Genomic DNA, 27802 nt, shown 5'->3' on the forward strand with positions numbered 1-27802 from the left:
TGTTATCTTTCTTTAGAGTATTTTTGTATCTTCTGTTACGAACTTTGGCCTACTGGCATTTCCAGTATCGTTTTAAGCCAGTTTTAAGTCTTGAGGTTTCTAGCCATCCAGTGAACTCATAGCTAGGCTGCAGTCCATGCAGGGCCTAGTTTACTTCTGGTACACCCTTACTCTAATAACAGGTCATTGCATCTCAATTCAAAGTGCTGTGCTGTCTTGAGCCTGTACGTTTTGTGGGCCATTGCCTTCAACTGTCGTGTCCCTCCCTGTTTCAGGCTGCCAAAAGCACGCTGCTTTTTGATATTGTCCTCTCAATAGGCAGGTCTCTCCAGAGCAAAAAGCAGCTCTGAATGCCTGCCTCATCTTAAAGAATTTGCAAGGTCTGGGTCTTGAGTTGGTAGATCTTACTATTTTGTTGCTTATAAGATGCCTTTAAGATTTTAAAATTGTTCCTCAGCTTTTTTTTTTTTTTTTAAGATTTTATTTATTTATTAGAGAGAGAGAGAGAGAGAGAGAGAGGAAGAGACACAGACACAGGCAGAGGGAGAAGCAGGCTCCATGCAAGGAGCCCAATGTGGGACTTGATCCCGGGACTCCAGGATCACACCCTGGGCTGAAGGCAGGCACTAAACTGCTGAGCCACCCAGGGATCCCCTGTTCCTCAGCTTTTTAAAGTTGTTTTCAGTGCAGGATTTGTCCGAATTACCTTATCTGGTATTGTTGGAAGTGAAAAATCAGGACAAGTTATTTAACTTGTTCTTTATAGATTGTGCCTCAGTTTTCTCATCTGTATTATGGCGTTAATAATTATTTATTATCTTGTAAGGTTTTTTTGAGATTTTTAAATGAGGTAACACATCATGCTCTTACAGTAGATCCTGACACATAGAAAATGCACATTTTATTACTAATTTGAGATATTGGAATTTGTTGTTCTTAAAAAACTTTCCCAAGCATGAATTAGCCCATTTATTTATTTATTTATTTTTTAAAAGATTTTATTTATTAATCATGAGAGACACAGAGAAAGAGGCAGAAACACAGGCAGAGGGAGAAGCAGGCTCTATGCAGGGAGCCTGATGTGGGACTTGATCTCAGGACTCCGGGATCACGCCCTGAGCCAAAGGAAGATGCTCAACTGCCGAGCCATCCAGGTGTCCCGAATTAGCCTCTTTATTGCCTAAAATAATCTGCAGGGATTATGAAAGATTTACAAATAATGTTTTTATTGACATTTCTGTGAACCACGATTTAGGTAAATGAAACTTTTGTTTTCCTAGTGTAGTTAAGATGAGTTTATACTATAAGGAAAATTTAATTTATCTAAAACTAAATAGTGACCTAGAGATCTATGTGCATATGTGTATATTATGTATATGTATTTATGTATAAGTGAATATATAAAGACTGATAAGTCCTTGTGTGTGTTTATATAAATATATGTATTTGTATAATATATAGAATCTAAATGGGAAGATATCTTAATTACTTAAAATAAGGTGTTTTGTGGATAAAACAATTGGGCTGGAGCTAAGGAGAACAAAATGAAGTACAATTGAGATCTTGTTTTAAATGTTTTTAAATTATAAAAACAGAAATTTTTCTAAGAATTGTCTTTTTTATGTTTGAAATAGAAGATAATTATAAAGCCTTTGATTTATCCTATTTTCAAAATTGAGTTCTTGGTATAAAATAGACAAGAGAAAATCTTAATAAAAACAGGTAGTTGCACACAGTAAAGTCTGGTGACAACTACCCTAGCAATTCTGATAGATGTAACGGGACAGATTGTGGCGATACTTGTGGTGCATCTAGTATAATATATAAACTTCTTAAATCACTGAGTTGTACACTTGAAACTGGTATCACATTGTGTGTTAGCTGAAATTAAAATAAATGAATAAGTAAATAATTGCTTGAGAATGGATAACATGAGAACTAAAGAAAGCCAAAACCAAAAGCAAACATAGCTAACACTGTAACTCTGAAAGTGGTTATGTACATACACTATTTCTCTATTTCTTTGATCTGCATCTTTTTTTTTTTTAAGATTTTATTTATTCATGAGAGAGACAGAGAGAGAGAGATGCATAGACACAGGCAGAGGGAGAAGCAGGCTCCATGCAGGGAGCCCGACGTGGGACTTGATCCCGGGTCTCCAGGATCACACTCCGGGCTGCAGGCAGCGCTAAACGGCTGCGCCACCGGGGCTGCCCTGATCTGCATCTTTTAAAGTGCATTTGACCTTCCTTCTTTTGCCTCCATCTTATTTTTGTACAGAGACAATTTAACTTCATCTATTTTTGCATTAAATCCATCAGTAGAGTGTTCAATTTTTCAGTGTATTTTTTTACCTGTGCAAAATGAAACATTTGAAATATGTCAAGGTGTAGAGAAATCCAGAATAAATTCTTTTGAGTTGTAGGGAGATACAGGGCAATTTGAAAACTTTTCTAATTTGTAAATAAATTCTCCCTGTGGAAAATGCTACATCTCATTTCTTCGGTTTAATGTCTTTTTAATTTTCTTATGCTACTATATGTTTTAAAGTTACTTTAAGGTAATTTTTTCATGATTTTGTTTTCTAGGTTAACAGAACCTTCTGGATATTTAACAGACGGTCCAATTAACTATAAATATAAAACTAAATGCACATGGCTAATTGAAGGCTAGTAAGTATATAATTTGGATTAAATTGATTTTTAAATTTTATTCTGAAATGATAAAGAAAATGATCATATCAATGTTAAAGTATTAAAATGTAATTTTATAGGTATATAGCTCATTCAGTTGCTTATAGTTTATTCAGTGATTATTCATGATATTTTTAAATGAGATTTGCAACTTTTAGATATTACATTTAATATAAATTTTTTTTAACTATTTTTTTTTAGGATTTTATTTATTGATTCATGAGAGACACACAGAGAGAGAGAGAGGCAGAAACACAGGCAGAGGCAGAAGCAGGCTCCATGCAGGGAGCCTGACATGGGACTTTATCCCGGGTCTCCAGCATCACGCTCTGGGCTGAAGGTGGCGCTAAACCTCTGAGCCACCTGGGCTGCCCTTAATATAAATTATAGTATCCCTTTACTTGTGATAATAGTTTGTTACATATATTTTAGAGTTATGTTAGTGTGGCAGTAAGTAGACGTTTTTGGCTTACTTTAAACATCTTGTTATGGAATTTGAAGATGCCATAGAGAAGATAAAAATATTCCATGCTGAATTATGCCATTGGTTTATACTCTTCAGTATTTTAGTTATAAGGGTATTTAAAAAGAACATTTTGTAAGAGAGAGTTAATTATCCTTTTAGGAGCTTTTTTCAGTAATTAGGGCCTGAGTTTGGATTGATCTATTTAAACATACTGTGAATAGATCATAAATGAATTGATACAAGTTATTTTATGGTTCTTAAAGAGTGTATTTGGAAAATGTTATTTTTGGGGAAGGTTATTTAGATAGGTTTTTAGAAATTATCAATTTCCTGTACATTGATAGTTTCATTTTGTTTATTTTTGTCTTGTTTGTTTGTTGTTTTTTAAGTAATCTCTATGCCCAACATGGGGATTGAACTCATGACCCCAAGCTACATGCTCTACCAACTGAGCCAGCCAAGTGTCCCCCACCCTTTTTTTTCATCTTATTTATTTGTTAATAATATATCCTACTGAGACCTTTTGATTAAAATTTCAATACCATAGTAGGGCCTTTAGCTAATAAGTATTATGTAGAAATACGAGATGTTACTTATTGAGTGTTGAATTTTAAAAATCAACTTCATTCAAGTTTAATTTGTATACAATAAAATTCATGTTAAGTGTACAGTTCAACATAGCTCCAGTAATATATACAATCTGTATAATGTCCACCTTAATCAAGACATAGAACATTTACTGCTGACTAAAGTTTTAGAAAATGGTGATTTATATATACAGTTTGTTAATAGATTTTGAAGTCGCATGTCATTTTTACATTTGATTTATTTTTAAAATTTTATTTAAGTAATTTCTACACCCTACTTGGAGTTCAAACTCACAACCTTGAGATCAAGAGTTATATGCTCTTCTGACTGAGCCAGCCAGGTGTCCCTCATTTTTATAATGTATATAATACTCTTTTTCTGTAACTTAATAGTAAATAGAAAATTTTTTGTAAATCAGTTTTTAAAAATTTTTTAATTTATTTTTTGTAAATAGGTTTTTAATACAGTACTCAACATTTTTTCTGACTATGCTTTGAATATTACATATGAATTTAAACATTTTAATATTTTTTTCAGTCCAAATGCAGTGTTAAGATTAAGATTCAATCATTTTGCAACAGAATGTAGCTGGGATCATATGTATGTTTATGATGGAGATTCAATATATGCACCTTTAATAGCGGTTCTTAGGTGAGTAATTGTGTTTTAATTGGTGAATTGACAGTTGTAGAGGAATAAGTGTAATTTATTAATTTTAAATATATACTACTCTGGGCTTTAAAATAAATTTAGCAGAGATACTGATTGCTAAGTTTCAGAGATGTTATAATACTATGTTGCATATTGTGACTGTCAACTTAGGTACATATATATTAGTGTAAATTTTGATTTAGTAAAGATAAATGAGTACTCATTTCAGAAATGTAGATTTCCTAAAAAGTATCCTTTATTCTTGCCACATATAGTTTGTTCTTTTAAAATGATGTGAATGTTTCCAGAGCTACCTATTAGACAGATTAATATGAGTTCTAGATGACAAAGAGATAAAGATGTGTATGTTTTCTATAGTTGTCTTTTTATTTTAGTGAAATGATAAAATTTCCAATTCTGTAAATAAAAAGTTAAGTTACACTTTATGTAATGGTTTAATAATCGGTATGTTTCTTTCAGTTCTCAAAATTTGGGAGTTTTTGTTCTTTCAGAATACTTATTGTTAGTAGTCAGGCAGTCAGATTTAAATTTTAAAATTACAGCATTTTCAATATCAATTTAAAAATCTTTTCTATGTAAGTAATATAAATTATTATAAAATGTTTCATGAATAGGAGAAAATATATTTGACATAGGAAAAATTAGGATTGTGGTGATCAGTGTTGATTTTGAATACAATTAACTAACATGATTGTTGACCAAGTTACTGATTTATTTATTCTTATATTTCTTATATCCGTAGTACTGCTTATATGTTCTGTTATTGTTAAAAATTTAAATGAAGATAAAAGCTTATTGTTCCCTTCAAATTTTTAAATTTTCTTTTTTCTTTTTATTTATGTTGCAGCTACTCTGTTTACCAGGAATGTAGACTATTATTTTTTTGGATAGACATGTAAGGACTTGTATTTCTGAATGAATATTTCACAGTGACTCTTTAGCATCTTAGCATCTTATTCATAGCAATACTATTATGGCTATTACTCTAAAGACTTTCAGAATTTAATTTTTGAGTTGTCTGAAAATTATTTAAAGGGTTGCCACAAATACCCCTTCATCCAAGGACAAGAGGTAGAAAATGGAATAGTCTTACGAATAATTATATTGTAAGATAATTCATAGTAACAATTAGGTAAGATTCTGGGTTCATACATTAATTTTTAGCAATTTAGATTTTACTCAGCTATCGTTATTCTATTTTTATGATACTGTTGACTGTTATTTAGATGTGTGCCTTTCCATTTGTTTTGTTCATACTTGTAACGACTTTGCATTAATTAACAGTAATCCATTAACACTCTTACCAGTGCTTTTTTGGTACTAAAGGAAACTTTGTAAGATAATTAGCAGGATGGAATTTAGTATATGTCTGTGAAGATGGAACCAGTGACTTTTTGTTAGCAAGTGCTCCTATTAGCTATCTTGAAAGAGATGGAAGACGTTTACTGAGTATCCACTTGAGCTAAGCAATGTAGTAGGCAGTTTAAATGTTATCTAATTCTCACAAGGATCTTGTGGAAGAAGTGCTGTTATCCCCATTTTATAGCTGAGAAAATTGAGACTCAGGGGAATTGTTTTACTTCTAATAGATGATGGAGCCAGAATTAGGACATGACAGTCTCCTGATCTAAAAGCCTGTATACTGTGAATTCAGAATCTAAGTGTTTGAATGATTCCAGTTATGTAAATGTACATTATTCAGCAAATATGTGATAACTTTCTCAGTTCCAGAGACTGTCATAAGCCTGGAGGATATAGTAAGGAATATGATCAGGCATTACAATGAATTCACACACGAGCTACCTAGAGTTGGGCCAGACTTCACTGCTTGAGTGCACAGCCCTCCATAGGACTGCCCTCAATTCAGACACCAGCTTCAAGTTTAGAGATCCTCAGGTCCTACCCACACTTCTGACTAGCTGGCTGCAGATTTAGGGGTACCCACCATCCCTTCTGGTGCAATAATTCACTAAAATGACTCACAGAACTTAGGCAAACACTATACTTATGATTATAGTTTTAAAATAAAGGAGAAAAATAATTACCAGCCAAATGAAAAGACATATAGAATGAGATCTGGAAGGATCACAAACAACTTTTTTGTCCTTGGGATGTGTTACCTTCCCAGCACACCAATGTGTATCATCATCCAAGAAGCTTACCTGAGCTACAGGTACCCAGAGTTTTTGTTGGGGTTTCATTATATAGGCATGATTGATTCAGTCATTGGCCACAAGTTCGAACTCAATCTCTAGTCGCCCTCCTCTCTGGAAGTTGGATTGATTTCTTGTGGCTCAAAGCCTCAACCCTTTATTTTATTTTATTTTTTTTTAAATTTTTATTTATTTACTTATGATAGTCACAGAGAGAGAGAGAGGCAGAGACACAGGCAGAGGGAGAAGCAGGCTCCATGCACCGGGAGCCTGATATGGGATTCGATCCCGGGTCTCCAGGATCGCGCCCTGGGCCAAAGGCAGGCGCCAAACCGCTGCGCCACCCAGGGATCCCCTCAACCCTTTAATTGTATGATTGGTCTTTCTGGTGTGGCCAGCTCCACCCTGAGTCACCTCACTAGCATAAACATCAGAGTTCCCCATGAATAAAGAAGACTCCTATCACTTGGAAAATTCCAAGGATTTGGAGTCTATATCAGTACACAGCAGTTAGGCACTGGTGGCAGCATGCACACAGAATTTTTTACTCAGCACAGTAAGTATTATAATCAGGTTATGAAAAGAGTGGTATATGATTTTATTTTATTTTAATTTTTTTTTGATATATGATTTTAGAAGTAACTAATTCTTCATGGTGAATTTCATCATAGGTAGAAGAATAATAGGCAAAGTATGGGGGCCAGATGGGACATTCTTGGTAGAAAAAACATGTACAAAGGCATAGACACATTTAAGAGCATTATGTTTCAGGCTAATATAAGTAGTTGTGAGTAATTTGATCATAGGAAATGTGAAGGGATTGGTAGGAGCCAGATTACCCAATAAGCAGTAATCAGTACATCTCCCGAATGCTTATTATGTACCAGGCAGTATGCAAGCAAGTGTTCTTTATATATATTAACTCCTTTAATCTGTACAGTATTCCTTTAGTTAAGGATTATTATTGCAAGAAGTTTATAAATTCTCCATTCATAAATGGGGAATTGAGGCACAGAGAGATTCAGTGAGTGGCTCAAAGTTGCCTACCTAGTAAGTAATGTAGTCAGACTAATAAGTCTGGTTTTTTAATCCTTTAATCACTGTATACCACACTAAGGGAATTGAGCTTTCTTCTATAGGCAAGACTTTAGAATGTGGAGAATGGATACAAATAGAGAAGTGTTACTGTTTTATTGTGTGCGGACAACTGTTTGCTGTATTGCATGTTTGTAAAATCACATTTAACAATTTGGGGCCTGGATAGATAATATATTCCTATGGAGAGTGCCTGAAGACAGTAGCAATCCAGTCAACTGAATTTAGATATTGAGGTGATTCACACACAAGCTGCAGTACAATCTCCTGGAGGGCTGGTCTTTTACTAGTTCACTTTTACTTATAGTCTTTGGGGTCCCAGGTCAGAGCGAGGAACCTGGGTTCCACTTTTCTCCTAGCTCTGTAAAACAACCCAGTTTCTTAAATTTTAAACTTCATCTCCAACTTTGAAACCAGCAAATGCCCATAAGGAGAAATGACTCCAGTACCTGGGCTCACCATCTTCTTAATTCTCCAATTCCATTCAAATTAATTTTTTTGGTTTTTATGTAATTTGTCATTTTTCTAGTTGACTTCAGTGGCGGGGTTAGTTGGTCCAAATTGCTTAATGTGTCATACAAGATATGCAAACCTTTTTTAAAGTTTATTTTAAAAAATAAACAATTTATTTAAAATTCTTTTATTTATTTTTAAAATATTCTTTTTTAGAAAACTTATAAATAACCAGTAAAGAAATCTATTCTTTATTTCAGAGAAATTAATTTATATATATAGATTATAATATATAAAAATATAAAAATATGACAGATATATTTATATATTAGTTATATATAATATTATAAATAGATATTATATATCTATTATAAAGACCTGGGAATATTATTTTTAGCAATGTACTTACTTCAAAGTAATTTCACTATAATGAAAAATATACCTAACTAAGACTGGTATTATAGAAAATTTGAATTCTTCTGATAGTCCTCTTTTAAAATTTTTTGTTCCTTCACAAACATAAATTAGTAGATGCAGTAATAATTAGAAAAACATGAAGATTTGATTACTTTTTGTTTGCTTTGAGAATATGTTTGTAAAATAAATTATTTGACTATTTCATATCGTTCTGTTAAATATGATTTGAATGAGAGAATTCAACTCCTGGTGATGCCTACACAGAAATTTAACACTGCCTAAAGGAATGGACTATTACGAGTAATGTAATTTGTTAGCAACTTGCTTTTATGTTTTACAGATTTAGAGAGAGTAGTATGGTATAAGTAAATGAAGATATGTAATATTTCCTCATGAATAGGAGATTGAAAAGGGGGAAAGTACCAATTACTAACTGGTTACCGCGCCAAAACTCTTGCATGTTAAATCTACCCACTCCCACCATTAGTTTTCTTTTGTATGGGCTGAAGTGTCCTTTGGAATATTAATTTAATTTGTAAAAGTATGCAAAATTTGAAAGAAATATAAATAATATATATTTTTAGATGACCTAAAATAACCTAGATTAGTGTCCTGGAGGTGTACAAGTTTAACTAGAATGCCACTGTACTCACTTTGCTGCTGTGGAGTGTTCTCTTAGCTTCATTAGAATTTGCAACCAGAGGAATATAGTGAGCCTATATGGTGGCTTTAAGAGATGGTTTACACGTAAGTTAAGAGATCACCCCATGGTATTATAACAGAATGTATAGCAGGATAAAGTGAGAAATGGGATGCTGCAGTGCACATGGTGTGAAGGAAGGAAAGGAGGGTCGTGGCATGAGAGCACATGTTCATCCATTGGCAGCAGTAGGAGGACCGATTGGGTGGAAGATGGAGAGGAACTTTTTTAGACTGATCATTCTAGTTGCTTATTCTGTTATACATATTTAGGGATGCTGACAAGGGTATTTTTGAGTAAATTTTAATGTGATTAACAGTCGTATGTGTATTAATATATATTACATTCGATTTTACTTTCTTACAGTGGTTTAATAGTCCCTGAAATCAGGGGAAATGAAACTGTGCCTGAAGTTGTTACAACATCTGGCTACGCACTGTTACATTTTTTTAGTGATGCTGCATATAATCTAACTGGTTTCAACATTTTTTATTCGTAAGTATTTTTTAAAATTTTGTATTGTAATGATTCTTATAACTTCAAATTATTTGTTTTTATAGATATCTTCTTTGTGAGGAGCAAGCTAGTGTGGTAAATTTCAAAATTATAGGATTAAAATAGGATAAAAATCTCAATCATATGCTGTAAAGTACTATCTCTAAGCTTGTTTTCTAAGTGTCAGAACTTTATGGTAGCAAGTCTGGTTGACATTTAATTATGAAATTTAAAATTTGCCTTCAACTCAGGGCATGATCCTGGAGTCATGGGATCGAGTCCCACATCAGGCTCCCTGAGTGGAGCTTGCTCTTCCCTCTGCTAGTATCTCTGCCTCTCTCTCCCTCTCTCTCTGTGTCTCTAATAAATAAATAAAATCTTAAATAAATAAATAAATAAATAAATAAATAAATAAATAAATATTTTAAAAAAAGAAATTTAAAATTGTTGGTAAATGATTAAATAAAGAAGTATAAACTAGAGTAACCTTACTTGTGGTAGCAGATGTGGGATTAGTGGGAGTCTTCATCTGTGTCTCTGCTTGAAGGTATTGTACTCCTAATTTGAAGATGGGTATGTGAACTACCTTTGTGTAGTCTTTCTGTTCTCCAGAGACAGTACTGGATACTCTGTGTACATTATGTTCTTTGATTTTCTTTACAACAATTCTGTCAAATGGGTATTTTTCCCATTTTACATATGAGGAAATGGAGGCTTAAGGTAAGGTAGATGGATATACCACTGTCTCCTCTAAAAGAAGAAAAATAATTTTTATTAAGAATCTATTATGTATCTGGCAGTTTATATAAACTTTTATGTCTGGAAGTCCCATGGTGTAGTGAAGGAATCAGAGATGATGTCAGATGCTTTCACAGGAATGACCACAGGAGGAACTTGATACACTTCTTTTTTTTCCTTTTTTTCAGGAATGTAGACTATAACGAGAGAATTTTCCATCATGAATAAAATATTCTAAGTATTTTTTTTTTAAGATTTTGTTTATTCATGAGAGAGAGAGAGACAGAGAGAGAGAGAGAGGGAGAGAGGGGCAGAGACACAGGCAGAGGGAGAAACAGGCTTCCTTCAAGGAGCCGGATAATTGACTTGATCCCAGGTCCTGGGATTATGCCCTGAGCCTAAGGTAGACGCTCAACCGCTGAGCCACCCAGGCATCCCTCTAAGTATCTTTAGATTGTTAGAATTTGAAATCAGCAAGTTGTTTAGGATTTATTTTATCTCAAGCATGTATGCAAGGAAGAATAAGTATATAGTAGAATATAATTGGTTAAAAGGCTTTAAAATAAAATTTGATAATTATCCCTTTTCTTCTATGATAGTATATAAATGATAACATGCTATTTAAATAATATTATATAACCAGGTTATATCTTGGCTTTTCATGTAGTTTCAGGTATTCATGAATTTAATTATTTTCTGTAAAATGTATATTCAAAACACTTGAATACTAAGTCTTTATAAAACATTGTGTTTGGAACTGTATAGATTATGCAAATATGGAGTGTGTAGTCCTTTGAAGTTTGAAGTCTGGGTGACAAAGTAAACTCCCTGAATGAATTAAGATCAATTGCAAATAAATATTAAATGAATTGCATTAGGGACAAAAGGATACAGAGTAAAGCATTGAAGCCACATTGTGAAATTGTGTTAACAGAGCACATAAAACAGCATAAAAGTGGTAAAGCTTACAAAATATCAACCAAAATTCTTCTGTAATTACCTTGAATTTGAATATATATGAATTATATTTTACAGAATCAATTCTTGTCCTAACAATTGCTCTGGTCATGGGAAGTGTACGACCAGTATTTCTGTTCCAAGTCAAGTATACTGTGAATGTGATAAATACTGGAAGGGTGAAGCTTGTGATATCCCTTACTGTAAAGCCAATTGTGGCAGTCCTGATCATGGTTACTGCGACCTAACGGGAGAAAAATTGTGCGTCTGCAATGATAGTTGGCAAGGTAAGCATGTGATGGCTTTTTGCAACAATGATTCATATTTCTAATAAGATTAAAAGAAATTCTATACTCCTTTGTTTGCACAGCCAAATCTCATGTACTTTATTTTTAGAATTTCAGATGAACAATCAACTTCTTAATAGTTTGTTTCTTCACAACTGGAATTGGTAAAGATTTTGTCTACACCCTGTTTTGACAATCAAGTGAAATTAGATTTGGTGATCTTTTAAAATAGTGGGTTTGTGATCAATATGATCTATAATTTTTGGTTGAATCCTGAAAGGTTTGATGACTTGACTGACTTTAATGCGTGTTGCATTCAAATTTGATTTATAATGGATAACATAGTATACTGCAAAAATACTGGTCTTCTATGGTACTGAAGTATGTTAAACATATCTTAGGAAAGACTGACCTCTTGTGGCTATTTTTAAAAGAACAGAATATTTTTAAAAGTAAAAGATTTCATTAAGGATTAAACTAATTTAGAATTAATATTAAGGATTTCAGCTGCTTATTGCAAAAAGTAAGATTCCTGAAGGAGAATTTCTAAACAGTTTTTATACATATCTGTGATTAAATATTAGTTTTAGATTACATTGAAGAGTTTTAGCTTACTTAAGTATTTGGGTATAAAATCATGAATTTTATCATTGTGGAATTAAATGAAGAGATACATCTAGTTATCCATATGCTTACCTATCCAGAGCTTACTTTTTGTTAATTATATTTACATATTGAGCTAGCTTTGTGCCAGCATGCTAATTCTGTTGATTGAGGTAACTTTGACTCAAGAAATACGTAATCCAAAGTTACATGATCATGTGTTGTTTTAGTACAGGATAGCAGTAGTAGCAGTAGGTCCTGTTAGACCAAAGCAAAAATGAAAGAGAATGTGCCCCTCATATGGTTGTATTCATCATTCTTTAAAGATGACTTAAAAAAAATGTTACTGAGTATGCTGAGTTACCGAGTATACTTATTTAGAGGAATTATTTTAGTCTTTGTATAGATTATGCCCATCTTAAACCTATGTTATCCCGGGATCCCTGGGTGGCGCAGCGGTTTAGCGCCTGCCTTTGGCCTGGGGCGCGATCTTGGAGACCCGGGATCGAATCCCACATCAGGCTCCTGGTGCATGGAGCCTGCTTCTCCCTCTGCCTGTGTCTCTGCCTCTCTCTCTCTCTCTCTCTCTCTCTCTCTCTGTGTGACTATCATAAATAAATAAAAATTAAAAAAAAAAAACCTATGTTATCTCATTAAAAATATTACTCTGACACAAAATACCAGTCATTTCTTACTGAATTGAATTTGATTACCTATTATGATTATGACAGATAGAGAGTTCTCTATGTTCTTTAATTATTGGAGCATATATTTTATTAAATGGCTATTTTAATAGTTTGTGACCTTCTAACAAGTGCCTCAATACACCATTTTTTTTTTCATTTTAGTCTTGAAACTAAAATAATGTTCTTTTTTATGGAGAGAATGGTACATCAGAAATATATTTAAATTAAAGCCTGAGAAATAGAAGGATAGCTTATACACATAAGGTTTTTCAAAGTAGTCTTCAGTTGCTGTCATCTTTATCTTATTTCAACAGTTTTGAAAGGAAAAGAGGAATACATTTGTATGCTATTCTCTATAAACATCTCTGTCCTTTTTTATTCTTTACTTTTTTCTTTTTACTAGTCCTTCTTTAAAATGCTTTATTTTCTGGGGATTTATAATATCTGCCTCAAATGTTCTCTTCTGTTTTTTGACTTTTGTTGGCCGTTCACATTTTTATTTTTGTCAGTAGTGTCTCAAGTTAAAAAAAATTCCTGACTCTTACATATGTCTATAAGCAGTTGGAAAAGGAATATACCCAAATGCTGGGTGTATTCACTTTTTTGGGGGGAAGGTGTGTTCACTTTTAAAGGAAAGTGATAGGGCAGCCCGAGTGGCTCAGCGGTTTAGCGCTGCCTTCAGCCCAGGGCATGATCCTGGAGACCCGGGATCGAGTCCCATGTCGGGCTCCCTGTAGGGAGCCTGCTTCTCCCTCTGCCTGTGTCTCTGTTTCTCTCTCTCTCTCTGTGTTTCTCATGAATAAATAAATAAAGTCTATAAAAAAATAAAGGAAAGTGATAATATGAATAGTTTCATATATATATCCACACAAACGTGTATATTTTTATACATATCTTTTTTATAACTGTAAAATGTACAGAAATCAGATACATTTTTATGCCACTATTCTTAATAGTTACAGAATTGATCTCTGAATTGATGTGAATGTTTTATGGTGGAGCGCTTGGTGCAAGTGATATTGTGCTTCTTTCATGATAGATGATGTACAGATTGGTTCCCTTAAGCTTCAAACCTGATCCTTGATTTATTTAAGGCAGTATAGCTTAAACTAGCTGGGATTCTTACCAGAACATGAGGGGAAAATGATGTTTCTATTTCAGATATATGAATTGGGGAGGAATCATTGAGGGGAAAATGAGAGAGAGAGAGAGATTTGTTTCTAGGACATCTGCGGAATGATCAAAGAACTTGAGATATTTAAAAATGAGAGCTGAGGAAGCAATCTGTGAGATTCAAAATCTGGCAGTTTTTTGTACTGTGTTGTTTGGAATTAGATTCTTGGGTTAAAAATAACAGATTATTGCTACTTCCATTATATTTTATTCTTTTATGATGGTTAATTTTACTTACTCTGATTTTATGCTAGTATAAGAAAAATTAGTATTACTTTTTAGAAACCAAGATTTTATTAAAGACGATGAATGTGGAGGGGAAGCCCAGCTTTATGTTAGGTCTTGAATTCCCTTCCTAACATTTCTGTAGTGTTTATCCCACCTGGTCTTCATGTCTCCTTCTTTTCTCATTTAGTTTTTTATGGGCACCTCTGAAGACTTGTGCTCAGCCATCACCATACTTTTTCCTCCCTTAACTTTCTCTTCTTTCCTCCTTAATCCGTTTAAACCATACTTTTTCCTCCCTTAACTGTCTCTTCTTTCCTCCTTAATCATCTGCTATCATTTTTTTTTTTTTTTTTTACTGCTTGAGTAATTTTTCCAAATTACACAGGAGTCTGTTTTAATGGTAAATGGCACCATCAATGTCAACTGTCCCCCCTTTCCTGTAGAAAAGACTTAGAAAACCCAAAAGCTGAGACAGTAAAGAATAAAGAAAATACTAAGTAGCATGTTGAAAAGCACGCAAGTTTGTTGTATACTGTGTAATTTTGTCATAATATATGGTTGTCAAGGATGATATATACATATTAAATAGATTATTTAAAGGGTAGGGACCTCTGTGGACTCATCTGCTTTTGTGATATTTTTCACTGAATAAAATTTGTTGGGGCAAAGGCAATGTTAAAAAGCAGTTTTCTTTTACGATGGCTTCCAAACATTGAAACAGATGGATTTTTTTTATAAAGATTTTATTTATTTATTCATGAGTGACACAGAGAGAAAGAGGCAGAGACATAGGAAAAGGAGAAGCAGGCTCCATGTGGGGAGCCCAATTCGGAACTTGATCCTGGGACTCTGAACCGAAGGCAGATGCTCAACCGCTGAACCAACCAGGCATCCCCAAATGAGGAATTTTTAAAAAACATCAAAATCATGATATAACAAATAGAGTTTATGTTCATATGTAGAGAATACAGTATAACATTAATTTACGAAGCAGTCTCCAAGTTGTGGTGCTTCCCTCCCCCCATCCCATTAATTCCCTAATTAGAGTGGCTCCAGGTTTCTTTTACATAAATTAAACAAAATCTGAACCAATGGAAGTCTTTGATTCTAAGCAGAAACAGTTCTGGCTTACTGGAGCAGAAAAGAAAGTTATTGGAAAGTATGGCAGAGACCATTATCTCCCAGAATTAATTCTTCCCTTCTTTTTAGTAATAGAATTCACTGAGTTTTTAGCTCAGGATGGCATTCCAGCTACATAGCACATTTCTTAGCCTTTCTTGCAGCTAGAATGGCTATTGTACTAAGTTCAGGTCAATAGGACATGAGTGGAAGTGATGTGTAGAACTTTTAGATCATTGAGGTCTTTCCAAATGGTAGTAGATGGCATAACTAGAATAGCCAGTATTACTTACCTATTTGGTCTAGAATGTTTCATTAGGGAGAAATTAACTTTTAGCTTATTTAAGCAACTTAGTTTGGGTTCTCCTAACCTGTACCCTAACTAGTACAGAAGCATCCTTACTAGCTCTGAAGAGAGATGAAAGGCTGGAAAAACCTTTGTTGAAAGGGGCAGGGGCAACAGAAAGCCATGTGGGTGGGTTCACAGCTACCTGAAAGATGAAGGCACAGGGATGTTTGATTAGGATATTCCTGTCATTCCACTGGACCCTGGATCCCACCACTGGCATCCTTCCTGTGTATTCTACATTCTTCAGGCATGGCTAGAATGCATTCCAAATGGTTCCAACAGCTTTATATCACTTGGGAGGATGCAAAGTCCTGCTTAGTAGCATCTACTTGGCTAACCATAGGTCTTTTTCATACCTTGGCTGCTTGGAGATGTGTAAATGGAGAATTTAACTTTTCGGATTTATATAGTGGGAAGGGATCCTGTTTTTGAATCTCACACAATAAGAGATATTCCCAACCGGGAAGGGGGTTGAAATCATTGGAGTCTCTCAAACAATTACAAAATCCAAATAAATATTTTTAGGTGTAGATTATTGCCTTATTTGACAATGAATGGGGTAAGTAGTTCTCTCATGTCCACTCTGAAAAACTGTGCAATGTGGAATAGGTAGTGGGAGTAGACAGATTAAAAAAATAAACCTGTAGCCTTTAGCGTCTGATTTTTTTTCCCTTAATCCATGACACAAGACATCTTTTCCCCTATTTTATCAAATGAAAAATAGGCCACCGTCTTTATGTGCAAGACCATTACTTAACTAGTTAAAAATTGTTCCTGTAATGTTCCTTTCCTGTTCCAGAATGTCCTGCTTATTAATCCTCTTGTCCAGTCCTTTTAAATGTTTCAGGATATGCTTTATGTTTTCATTATTGCAGTTTAATTCATACATGGTTTTCATATAAGGATTGGAATTTATTATTATTTTTTTAAGATTTTATTTATTTATTCATGAGAGACACACAGAGAGAGGCAGAGACACAGGCAGAGGGAGAAGCAGGCTCCATGTAGGGAGCCTGATGTGGGACTCGATCCTGGGACTCCAGGATCACACCCTGGGCCGAAGGCAGGTGCTTAGCCACTGAGCCACCCAGGTGTCCCAGGATTGGAATTTGTTGTTTTAAGCCTTTGAAATATTGATTAAAAGATAATAACTAAATATGTAAATCATAGAATTTGTTAGTTTTATATAGTATCTTTGATTCTTTATTTAAACTCTTGCTTTGTTTGAACTTATTTCAGTTTCTTTCATGCTTCTATGTCCCTTCCTATTTCATGGTCTTTCTTATTTCTGAATTTCATCCTGCAGTACTTTAGCCTATTAACATTCTAGGACATGGTCAGATCCTCCTGTTAAATGCTTTAATGGGACCCTACCTTTTTAATTTATAGCATTTATCACATTTATGTATGTGTTATTTTTTTCTTTTTTTCTTTTTCTTTTTCTTTTTATTTATTTATGATAGTCATAGCATTTATCACATTTATGTATGTGTTATTTTTTTTATTTTTTTCTTTTTCTTTTTTTTCTTTTTCTTTTTCTTTATTTATGATAGTCACAGAGAGAGAGAGAGAGAGAGAGGCAGAGACACAGGCAGAGGGAGAAGCAGGCTCTATGAACTGGGAGCCCGATGTGGGATTCGATCCCGGGTCTCCAGGATCGCTCCCTGGGCCAAAGGCAGGCGCCAAACCGCTGCGCCACCCAGGGATCCCTATTTTTTTTTTTTTTTTTAAATCTTTCCTACTGGAGTATAAGCTCTGTGAAGTGAAGAATGATTTATGTTTTCATCATTTTTGTGTGTCCCTAGTACATATTATAGTGCTTGACATGTCATAGGCATTCCAGTTTTTTGTTGTTGCTGAATAAATGATTATTATTCTTTTTAACTTAAATTTCGCTTAGTTAACATACAGTACGGTCTTGGTTTCTGTAATAAATAAATGAATTAGAAGTGTATTATTTAGCTAATTTAATGATATACAGAAATTCAAATAGAAATGTTTCAGTGGATGAATACTATAATAAATTATGTACTGTACTTGATATGTAAAAACAATTTTAAATATTAAGAAAAACAACTGAATTTGAGCATGTGGTTCTAGGATTCTTTGTTTTCTGTTTATTGTATTCCTTTGGTTTTAGATTTTAACATTTGCCAGTGGGTGGCAGTATTGACTACCAGAACATACACTTAAACTATGACTTTATTCAGGTTGTAAAAATGATAGTTTTGTTTTAGAAAAATATAAAACTTTTAAATTCAAACTCATGAATATTTTATCCTGAAGTATTTTTTTTTTCTGGGTTAGTCATATGACATTCTAGGACATGCATGGTTACTTTAGCATAGTGTGTTGGTACACATCAGAGTATAGGTTGCACCTTGAAGAAATTCACAGGATAGCTTATATTTTCCTTTTTATATTTAATAATAAATATGATCTATTTTATTTAACTTTAATGACAATGAATGTACTAAATTAAATTCTTTTTTTTAAAAAAGATTTCATTTATTTATGAGAGAGAGAGAGAGAGAACAAGCAGGGGGAGGAGCAGAGGGAGAGAGAGATGCAGACTCCCACCTGAGCTCCATTCCAAGACCTGGAGATCATGACCCGAGCCAAAGGCAGATGCTTAACTGACTAAACCATCCAGGAGCCCAGATTCTTTTAGTTCATTTTCCCACTAGCAAAATCAGCAGATCTGACTTTTTGCAAGTCAGTAAAATTAAGTTTTTATTCCTAACCCACTAAAAGTAAAGGTAGCATTGAGAATATGAATATACACATGCACACACACAAATATATATGTGACAGGATTTATTAACTAATTCACTCATTTATGTAACAATGTTTTGAACTACTACATACTAGAATAGTGATTCTGTGCCTTTTGGATATATTGTGGAACAAAAAAGGCAAGGATCCTTGTGTAGCTTACTTACATTCAAGCTAGGAGAGACTATACTTATATTAAGTATAGCATATTAGAAAGGGATAAGTGCCATGGAAAAATAAAGTAGAGCTGAGAAAGAGGGATAGATCTGGGGATGGGAGTTACAATTTAAAATAGAGTGCTCAGGTTAGGACTCATTGAGAAGGTGACATTTGCTCAAGGACTTGATACAAATGAGGGAATTAGCAATATAGGTATTTAGGAGAAGAATATTCCAGGTAGAGGGAACAGTCAGTACAAAGACCCTAAGGTAGAAACATGCCCGTTTTGTTTGATGACCAGCCAAAAGGCCAGTGTGCCTGGAATTAAATTACTGAGGGGAGATTAGTCAGATATGAGCTCAGAGAGTTACAGAACAAAGGAGAGGCCTGGGAATGTGGGGTTAAGGGGTTGTTGGAGTAATGGAGGTAGGTGAAAAATGGAGCCAGATCAGCTAAGCCTTAGCATTGGGGAACCACTGTAAGGATTTTGACTTTTACCCTATGTGAAATGGGGAGTCATTGAAGAATTTTGAACAGAAGATTGATATAGTCTGTCTTAGTTTTAATAAAAGGTTTCTGTTGGCTTCTAATGGAGAAGACTAGAAGTAGAGTACCAGGTAAGAGGTTCCTGATATAATCCAGATGAGAGGTGATAGTAGCGTGGGCAGGCAGTGGAGGGACTAAGAACGACTTGAAAGCAGGGTTAATAAGATTTGCTGATGCACTGGACATGGGAGGGGGTGAGAGAAAGAAGAGTCAAAGTGATTTTAAGACTTTTTAAACCACAGAGTATGATGGGGTTGTCATCAACTGATACGAAGAAGACTTTAGGAGGAAAATCAGTTTGATTTTGGAATGTGAAGTTTGAGATGTCTTTTAGACATCTAGGAGGTGACGTTGAAGAGACAATTGGGGTTTAGTGGAGGAGGTCTGTACTATAGCTATAAATTTGGATCTTAAGAATAGTAAATTAGAAACTATTGATGGTCCTTAAAGCCATGAAATCAGATGAAATCACCAGGAAAGTGAGTATAGAGAGAGAATAGAACAGACTGAGCTGTGAGTCACAACATAATTCATAGGATACTCTGTACTAGACATACAGGTTCCTTCCTTACAGAAGCTTACTTGATGTTGAAATATTTACAAGCACGGCAATATATTTACAAGGCAATATATTATTGCCTCTAACTTAGATAAGTAGAGTAAACAAATCCTGCTCTAAATCCTAGCTAATTCTATATTTATCATTTTCAACTAATCAGAACCAAAGTCTGTAAAGCTTTGCTTTAAGCCTTCCACAATACGTTAGAAAGCGCTGTTCTTTGCTAACAGGACATTTCCTTTCCATATTATAATCGCATCATTGACCTAAACTGAGAGAACCAAGTATTCTTGGAACAGAAGAGTATAATGATTACCACTCACAATTCATTGTTCTATAAAATTTAAATATTGTCAAAACAGCTGTGAGCATTTAAAATATACTAAAATTCATGCCTGAACTTTGGAGATTGGTTTAATGGGCCCAAAGAGTGTTTAGAATACTTTGGATACTGAAACAAAATCCGGTGACATTAGAAGATAAGTCTCTTACACAATTATCTAGTTTTGCCTTTTATCGGAGAACTTCAGCTTCAGTATGCATATTAAGTCATAAAATTATTTCTAGAATGATTACAAGTTATGTACACCTCTTTTAAAATATCCCTTCTCAATATATTTTCCCTTTGTTGCTAGGAATCCAATTTCTTTTTGGGAAATTGCCTTTCATTTAGTGAGAGTAGTCTTGGTGAGCTGGTAAATCCAGATACCTGCCTAGTCTAAACTTGATTTTTTTGCTTTATTTTGAAATTTTCTGAATTTCTCCAATAATTCCCATTTTTCCTTAAGACAGCCAAAATTAGTTTCTGTGGCTTACAACCAGAGAAATCTAGTTGATATACCATACAAGAGATACTATTAGAGGGCATATACATGTATGTATACGTTATACATTTTATGTATTTCCGTTATTAGCTTTATTTAAAATACCAAAAGTGGTATTTACAATATAGAGGTATTGATAGAAACTTGGCTTAACAGTCTGCATTTGATTCAGTTCAACGTTAGCTGCATTTATTTAGTGTTTTTAATTGAGAACTGAAAAAAAAAAGAGTAAATATAATTTGGCCTTTTAAATCTATACCACCTTAATAGTAAAATATTTTTTCATGATGACTTTGATTAAATATGAATTAAAAGTATGAGCTCAAACTGTGTCAATAAGTCCAGAATTCTAGAGTAAGATTAATTTTTCCCCTGAAAATCCCTTACTTGACTGTATAACATTTTGGTTTCTTTTCTTGCTTTAAATAATATGAACTCCACTTAGAGCCTTGATTTTAGAAATAAGAACCTACTGTTAAGTAAGGAATAATTCTTCTTCCTCGTTGGAGGATATCAAATTTTATTGCTAGATTTCCTGTTCTGTATCTTTGTACATAAAAATTATGGATTTTCTAGTAACATCAAAAATTTGTCTATAAATCTATTCACAAATTTGGGGGGACCTTTGAAGAATTGCTGTTTATCACTCACCTGAAGACTTTAAAGTTTTATCTTTATGTAGAAGCAAAGTTATTTTATACATTTTGTGTAAAAAATTTTTTATTTTGTATTGATTTCCATTATAAAATCAGAGATAGATTCCTTTAGAAAACCTTTTGCAGTGCAAAATGATTAGAATACATTGGAAAGGAAGAAAGAATGTAATTTAGTAGTCTGGAATTACTTTGGAAAAACTTTAAAAACTTTGCTGCTCTTTCTTTATTGTAGGTTTTGTCCTTGCAAATTTTTTTTCTCAATTTGATTTCCCTGTGACTATAGGAATATTTTTTTTTTTTTTGAGAGAGAGAGAGAGAGAGAGAGAGAAGTTAAGGGGGGAGGACAGAGGGAGACTCAAGCAGACTCCCCACCCAATGGCCCCATGTCATGACCCTGAGAATGAGAGCCCAATGCTTTGCTGACTGAGCCACCCAGCGGCCCCTAGTATTATAGGTACTTTTTACTTGTAATTTTCACTTTTTTCTTTGACATGTATATTTGTAATATCTAATAACATGAGTCTTCATTAACATAGAATGCCTGAAGTATACTCAGTTTTCTTACATATAAAATGAGGGGATTGACTTAAGAATAGGAAGCTTTTATGTATTATTGAATATTAAGTATGATCTCATTTTATCTTCTCAGAATCCTGTGCTCTTATGATATAATTTGAAGCTTAAAGAAGTAACTTATCCCAAGTTTTCATATCTAGTAGGTGGGAAAACCAGGTTTACTTCATAGCTCATGCTTTTTTAATCTTTTTAAGCTCTAAGGTTATTTTCATTCAACCATTCATTCAGTAAATATATACTAAGGCCAATCATATAGGAGTTGTAGGCCATGTTAGAGATTATTCCTTTTGTTTGAAGCATGATGGGAAACCATTGAAAGATGTTGAGAAAAACAATGATAGGAGTGGATTTATATTTTTAATCATTCTGGTTGCATGGTGGAGAGTTGAATGTGATGGAAAGGGAACCAGAATGGAAATAAGGAGACCAGCTTGGAGACTATTGTTATGAGTAGTCCAGGTGAGAGCATGGTGGCTTGGACTAGGATGGTAGTTATAAAGGAAGGAATTGGTGGTTGGTGTCTTGTACAAGTGACAGAATTTAAAGATGTTTATAATTGCTGTGGTGCAGACACTCAGACACCAGTCAGTCAAAACAGATGCTGGCCTTAGGACCGGAGCAAGATCCTGGATGAGCTATGCTGTGCCAGGCATTACCCCTGTAGTTGTTGATTAGAGAGGTTTGGATTATATCAGGACAAGGGCCAAGGGAACTGGGAGAGAGGGCCAGGTACTTGAGGTAGCATCTACTTATGTTGAAACCTTTCCATATTTTAAAAATCAGAAAGGCTGTACGCCTGGATACCTAATGAATGTCAGTCCAAGATTTGTTGATGGATTGGATATGGAGTGTGGGGGGAAAGAGGGATCTCAGAAATAGCCCCATAGTCTTTGCCCTGAGCAGTGAGGTGAATGGAAGTGCTATTTACTGAGGTGGTAAACACTGGTGAAGGAGCAGATCTTAAAGGGAAGAGTTAATGGGACGCTTGGGTGGCTCAGTGGTTGAGTGCCTGCCTTCGGCCCAGGGCGTGATCCTGGTCCCAGGATCGAGTCCCGATACGGGCTCCTTGTGAGGAGCCTACCTCTCCCTCTGCCTGTGTCTCTGCCTCTCTTTCTCTGTCTCTCATGAATAAATAAATAAAATCTTAAAAAAAAAAAAAAGGGAAGAATTAAGATTTTAGTTTTGGACATAAGTTGGAGGTGATTATTAGATATCCAAAGGGTGATGTTATGTAGGTAGTTCGTCTTTGAATCTGGAATTCTAGAGGTAATACATTGGGGAGGGATCAGAGTATAATTCTACTCTTTATGATTGTAGAATAGCCTTTTCCCCTCAAAAATCTCTCAGCAGCCTTTACTAATGCCTGTAGTTCCAGCATTAGAAATTCATTTATGCTCTTTGGATTATTAAACAACACGTAATCTGTGGAAAAGGTAGTGTATTAAATCTTTATGAAATCCCCACTGTAATATGAATTAGTTTATTACATCCTTTTCAAGACAGCTGAGATCTGCATACCTTGAGGAAATTCCCATAATGCTAGAAAAAAGTTTGCAGAGAGAGTTAATGCCGAGAGGTTGCATAAGGGGCCACATTAGGAAGAGGTAGATAGAGGATTTTTCATGGATATATTTTTATTTAGAGAGTCTTGGGTCACCTGGATGACTCAGTCAATTAAGCATCCTACTCTTGATTTCTACTCAGGTCATGATCTCAGGGGCCTGAGATTGAGCCCCGTCCAGAATGGAGCCTGCTTAAGATTCTCTCTCTTCCTCTCTGTCTGCCCCTCCCCTACTCTCTAAAAAATAAATAAAAAATAAAAAGGAGTTGTATTTATTCAGAGAAAGAGAGAATGAGCAGGGGGAAAGAGACAAGCAGATTCCCCAGTGAGCAGGGAGCCCAGTTGGGGACTCAATTTCAGGACCTGAGACCATAACCTGACCCTAAGTAAGATGCTTAACTGACCGAGCCACTCAGATACCTTATAAAGTTACACTCTAAATCATTTTATAGAATATAGAAAGCTACAAATTAAAATATCTAATTTTCTTTAAACTTTTAAGTCATATTCATAAATCCCATTCTATTATAAACTTACTAATTTAGAACAAAATAGAGAACTATAGAGTTTGGCTCTAGACCATTCCTTCTAATAATTGCTGGAAGTTAACCTAAGATATGGTAGTAACAAAGATAAGAATTTTGACTGCTATTATGTGTAGAAAATCAGATATTTTAGATTACTGAGTAAAATTAAAAACTCTAGAATCCTGTTTTTCTGTATTAAATACCAAAAGTCTGATATCTTAAAACAATACACATTTATTAATCTCTTACCATTCTGAGGTAAGAAGTCAAGTCAGTTTCACTAGCCTCAAATGTCAGCATCACACTCCTTCTGGAGGCTCTAGGAAAAGATCTGCATTCTTGACTTTTCCAGCTCTAGTTCCTTGGACTTTTCCTTTCCTCCATCTTCAAAGCTTGCAGCACAGCATCTAACTTCAGTGGTCATACTGCTTTCTTCTTTTGTATTCAGATCTCCCTTTCTTGTAAGGACACTTGTGATTATAGTTAGAGTCTGCTTGGATAATCCAGGATAAACTCCCCAGCTCGATTTCTAATTTAATCATATCTTCAAAGTTCCTTTTGCCAGATAAGATAATATTTGCAGGTTCCAGTGATGAAGACCTACATTTCTTTGGGGGCCATTATTTAAGGTCTCTGAAATATTGTTCTGAAATATTTTGCTTTAGTGCAGATTTCATAAACATATTACTGCTTCAACAGTTCTGACTCTCTTAAAAGTTTTACATGCTGTTATTCCCTATCAAGCTCTTTGCCAAATAATATGCAGGTTATTTGTTCCCATCTCTGTGGCTTTAGATGGTAGGCTATTATTATTGTGAAAGTTTTAAATTTATGGAAAAGTTGCAAGAATAAGAAGAATAGTACAGAGAATATCCAAGTGCCTTTTACCCAGATTCCCCTATTGTTAACATATTTTCTTTATTATTCCTGACTTAAATGATTTAAAATAAATCTACATTTCCTTTTTAAGAAAGCAAGATATAAAAATTCATACCAATGGAGATATTACTTATATATCATGTCCATATGACCTCATTTATTTTCAGTTTAATTAGAGATTGGCAAACTTTTCTGTGAGTTTTGGAAACTTTGCAGACCATACGATCTATGTTGCAAGTACTCAACTCTACTAGTGCAAAAGCAGTCACAGGTGATATCTTAAATGAAGGAGCATGCTATGTTCTAATAAGATTTTATTAATAGAAAGAGATAGTGGACTGGAGATTGCTCATTGGTTCTTTGCCGACCTGAATTGAATGAATTCTAAATGATTTAGAATTGGAATTAAAAAAAGTTTTTTTGTCAGCAGTATGTTCCTTAAATTTCTTCAGTTACCAAGAAATGATTATAGTCTTTTCACTCAGAAATAGTAACATTTTATGTATCTGATTTAAAAGATTATGTCATTATCAAAGAGAGAATCTAGAATGCTAGCTGGTTTGTACCTGAAAAATATACTCATAGCATGTAAATATTGAAAAGGAGTTTGAAGATGAATGAATGAATGAATGTGTGGGTGAGTGAACAAATAAACAAATGGGAACTTTATAGGCTAATGTTTCTCACATCAGGGTCTGTTTGGAAATTTTGTGGTTGAAGATAATTAAAACTTTTTGATATTAACATTTAAGGCAAGTGATCTCATAATTGAGTAGAAATGTCACTTGATTGCAACGGCAGCATTCCTGTTGACTATTAATTTGGCAACAAGTAGTATCACTTATAGGCTAAAAAGAATATTACTGAGGTGTTTTGATGCTTTTGTGATAAGTGAAGTTTAAATGATAACATGGCATATGAATTTAAAAGATTTATTAAAGGTAAAGGAAACAAAAGTGATAGAATTGTGTCAAGAAAATATAGATCTGTTGAAATTGTGTTAAAAATGTACTGTAGTAATAACTTTTTCTACTTGGGACCTATGATTTACTTTGAGCAAAACAATGTCATCCATCATATTAAGTAAACATTAATTTTGTTGGTTTTATAAGTTTGTTTATATACAATTTATACGTTTCTGTTGGTTTTATATTTATAAAGAACTGCAGACATAAAGAATTAATATCTAGTTTTGTTTGAGTGTATTTTAGTTTCCTTAGAATTAAAATAATTAATGAACCTTAGGTTTGGTGAAAATATATTTCATTAAGGAGCATTTCTTCAATTAGTTAAGTTTGAGAAACCTGATCTAGGCTAGTCTACATTTTACAGAAGAGGAGACCCAAGTCTCATGAGTAACATGAATATGGGTAGGTAAAGGCAGTGCTATTAACTTGAAGTTATTTAAGTTATCCTGCACTTACTAATACTTTTTATTTTATTATGCATAATAATTTTTTCTGTTTGAGGATGATAAGCCTCCCTACTGATGCCAGTTTGCCAGTTTGGTTGTTCTTTTTTTTTTTTTTTTAAAGATTTTATTAATTTATTCATGAGAGACACACACACACACACAGAGAGGCAGGGACACAGGCAGAGGGAGAAGCAGGGTCCACGCAGGAAGCCCAATGTGGGACTCGATCCCGGGTCTCCAGGGTCACGCTCTAGGCCGAAGGCAGGTGCTTAATCCCTGAGCCACTTGGTTGTCCCTAGTTTGGTTGTTCTTAATAATGATATTAAGAAAAAATGTAATTTTTATTTTTATATTTAATAGTTTATAATTTGTAAATGCTTTCATTTCCACTGTCTTAAAAATTTAGATATTTAAAATAGCTTTTAGGGGTAGATGGTAATTACTTTTATAGATGAAGGATTGCTGATGGGAGAGGTAAACAGACTTGCCCAAGGTCATACTTATTGTCAGTGACCAAACCAGGATTTGAGTACATTGATTTGCAGTCTAATATTCTAGTAACATATTAAAGTAAATATGAAACTTTATGTTATTTAAATGATTCTTTCAGGTTGTGATATTTGTATCTGATTAGGTATTAGAATTTTTTCCCCTGTAGGCATTATGTATGCTCTTAGAATTTTTTCTGTAAGTTATGTTTCAGACCATTTACTATGTATATTATATTTATTAATATAATGAGCATTGAAGTCTTAAAAAATCTTAATCCATATATTCTATTTCCATAACGTAAGGCCTTTGTATAATGCATTGTTTGATTTTTTTTTTTAATAGGTCCTGATTGTTCTTTGAATGTTCCTTCTACTGAGTCTTACTGGATTCTGCCAAATGTTAAACCCTTCAGTCCTTCTGTAGGTCGGGCTTCCCATAAAGCGGTTTTACATGGGAAATTTATGTGGGTGATTGGTGGATATACTTTTAACTACAGTTCTTTTCAAATGGTCCTGAAGTAAGTTTTGTTTTTTTTCAAATGTTCATAATTTACTCTTTTTTTAGCTAGATTACTTTGGCAATAAGACTATACTAAATGTCTTATTTCATTGCTGTCCAAATTTATAAATGTTTATATTAGTGATAGTATCTACTTGCTACATGGGACTGACTTGAGAATATATGAACACAGTATATCCATAGTTAATTATTTGCCATTGTGCATCTAGGTTTGTTTTATAGAAGTTTCATTACCTCTCTAGAGAGTGCTTTTTGCATATTCTTAGCATGAAAATATTAACTTCAAATAAGTAGGGGGCCATGCCTATATTGGATATTATAAATCCTGTCACCTTTTATTTTTTAGAATGAAGTGTAATTGCTTATATAAAAATACTTTCAGTTCTGTAAATTTTAATTTACCTGAGCTTTTACTTTGCCTTTACTTTACAACCTTTTGGGAA

General features: G+C 34.0%; 1 protein-coding gene across 1 annotated transcript in view; it reads left to right on the forward strand.

The window, feature by feature from the left end:
• The window catches only part of ATRNL1 (attractin like 1), a 786695-nt gene that overhangs the window by 21984 nt on the left and 736909 nt on the right, over positions 1 to 27802 (forward strand). Inside the window, exons 2-6 of the mRNA XM_038578888.1 lie at positions 2589 to 2672; positions 4285 to 4398; positions 9604 to 9732; positions 11506 to 11714; positions 27183 to 27357. Of these exons, the coding sequence (XP_038434816.1) occupies positions 2589 to 2672; positions 4285 to 4398; positions 9604 to 9732; positions 11506 to 11714; positions 27183 to 27357 (711 nt within the window). The remainder of the gene's footprint in view (positions 1 to 2588; positions 2673 to 4284; positions 4399 to 9603; positions 9733 to 11505; positions 11715 to 27182; positions 27358 to 27802) is intronic.

This window comes from Canis lupus, chromosome 28 (assembly GCF_011100685.1).
Source record: "Canis lupus familiaris isolate Mischka breed German Shepherd chromosome 28, alternate assembly UU_Cfam_GSD_1.0, whole genome shotgun sequence".
Taxonomy (NCBI): Eukaryota; Metazoa; Chordata; class Mammalia; order Carnivora; family Canidae; genus Canis; species Canis lupus.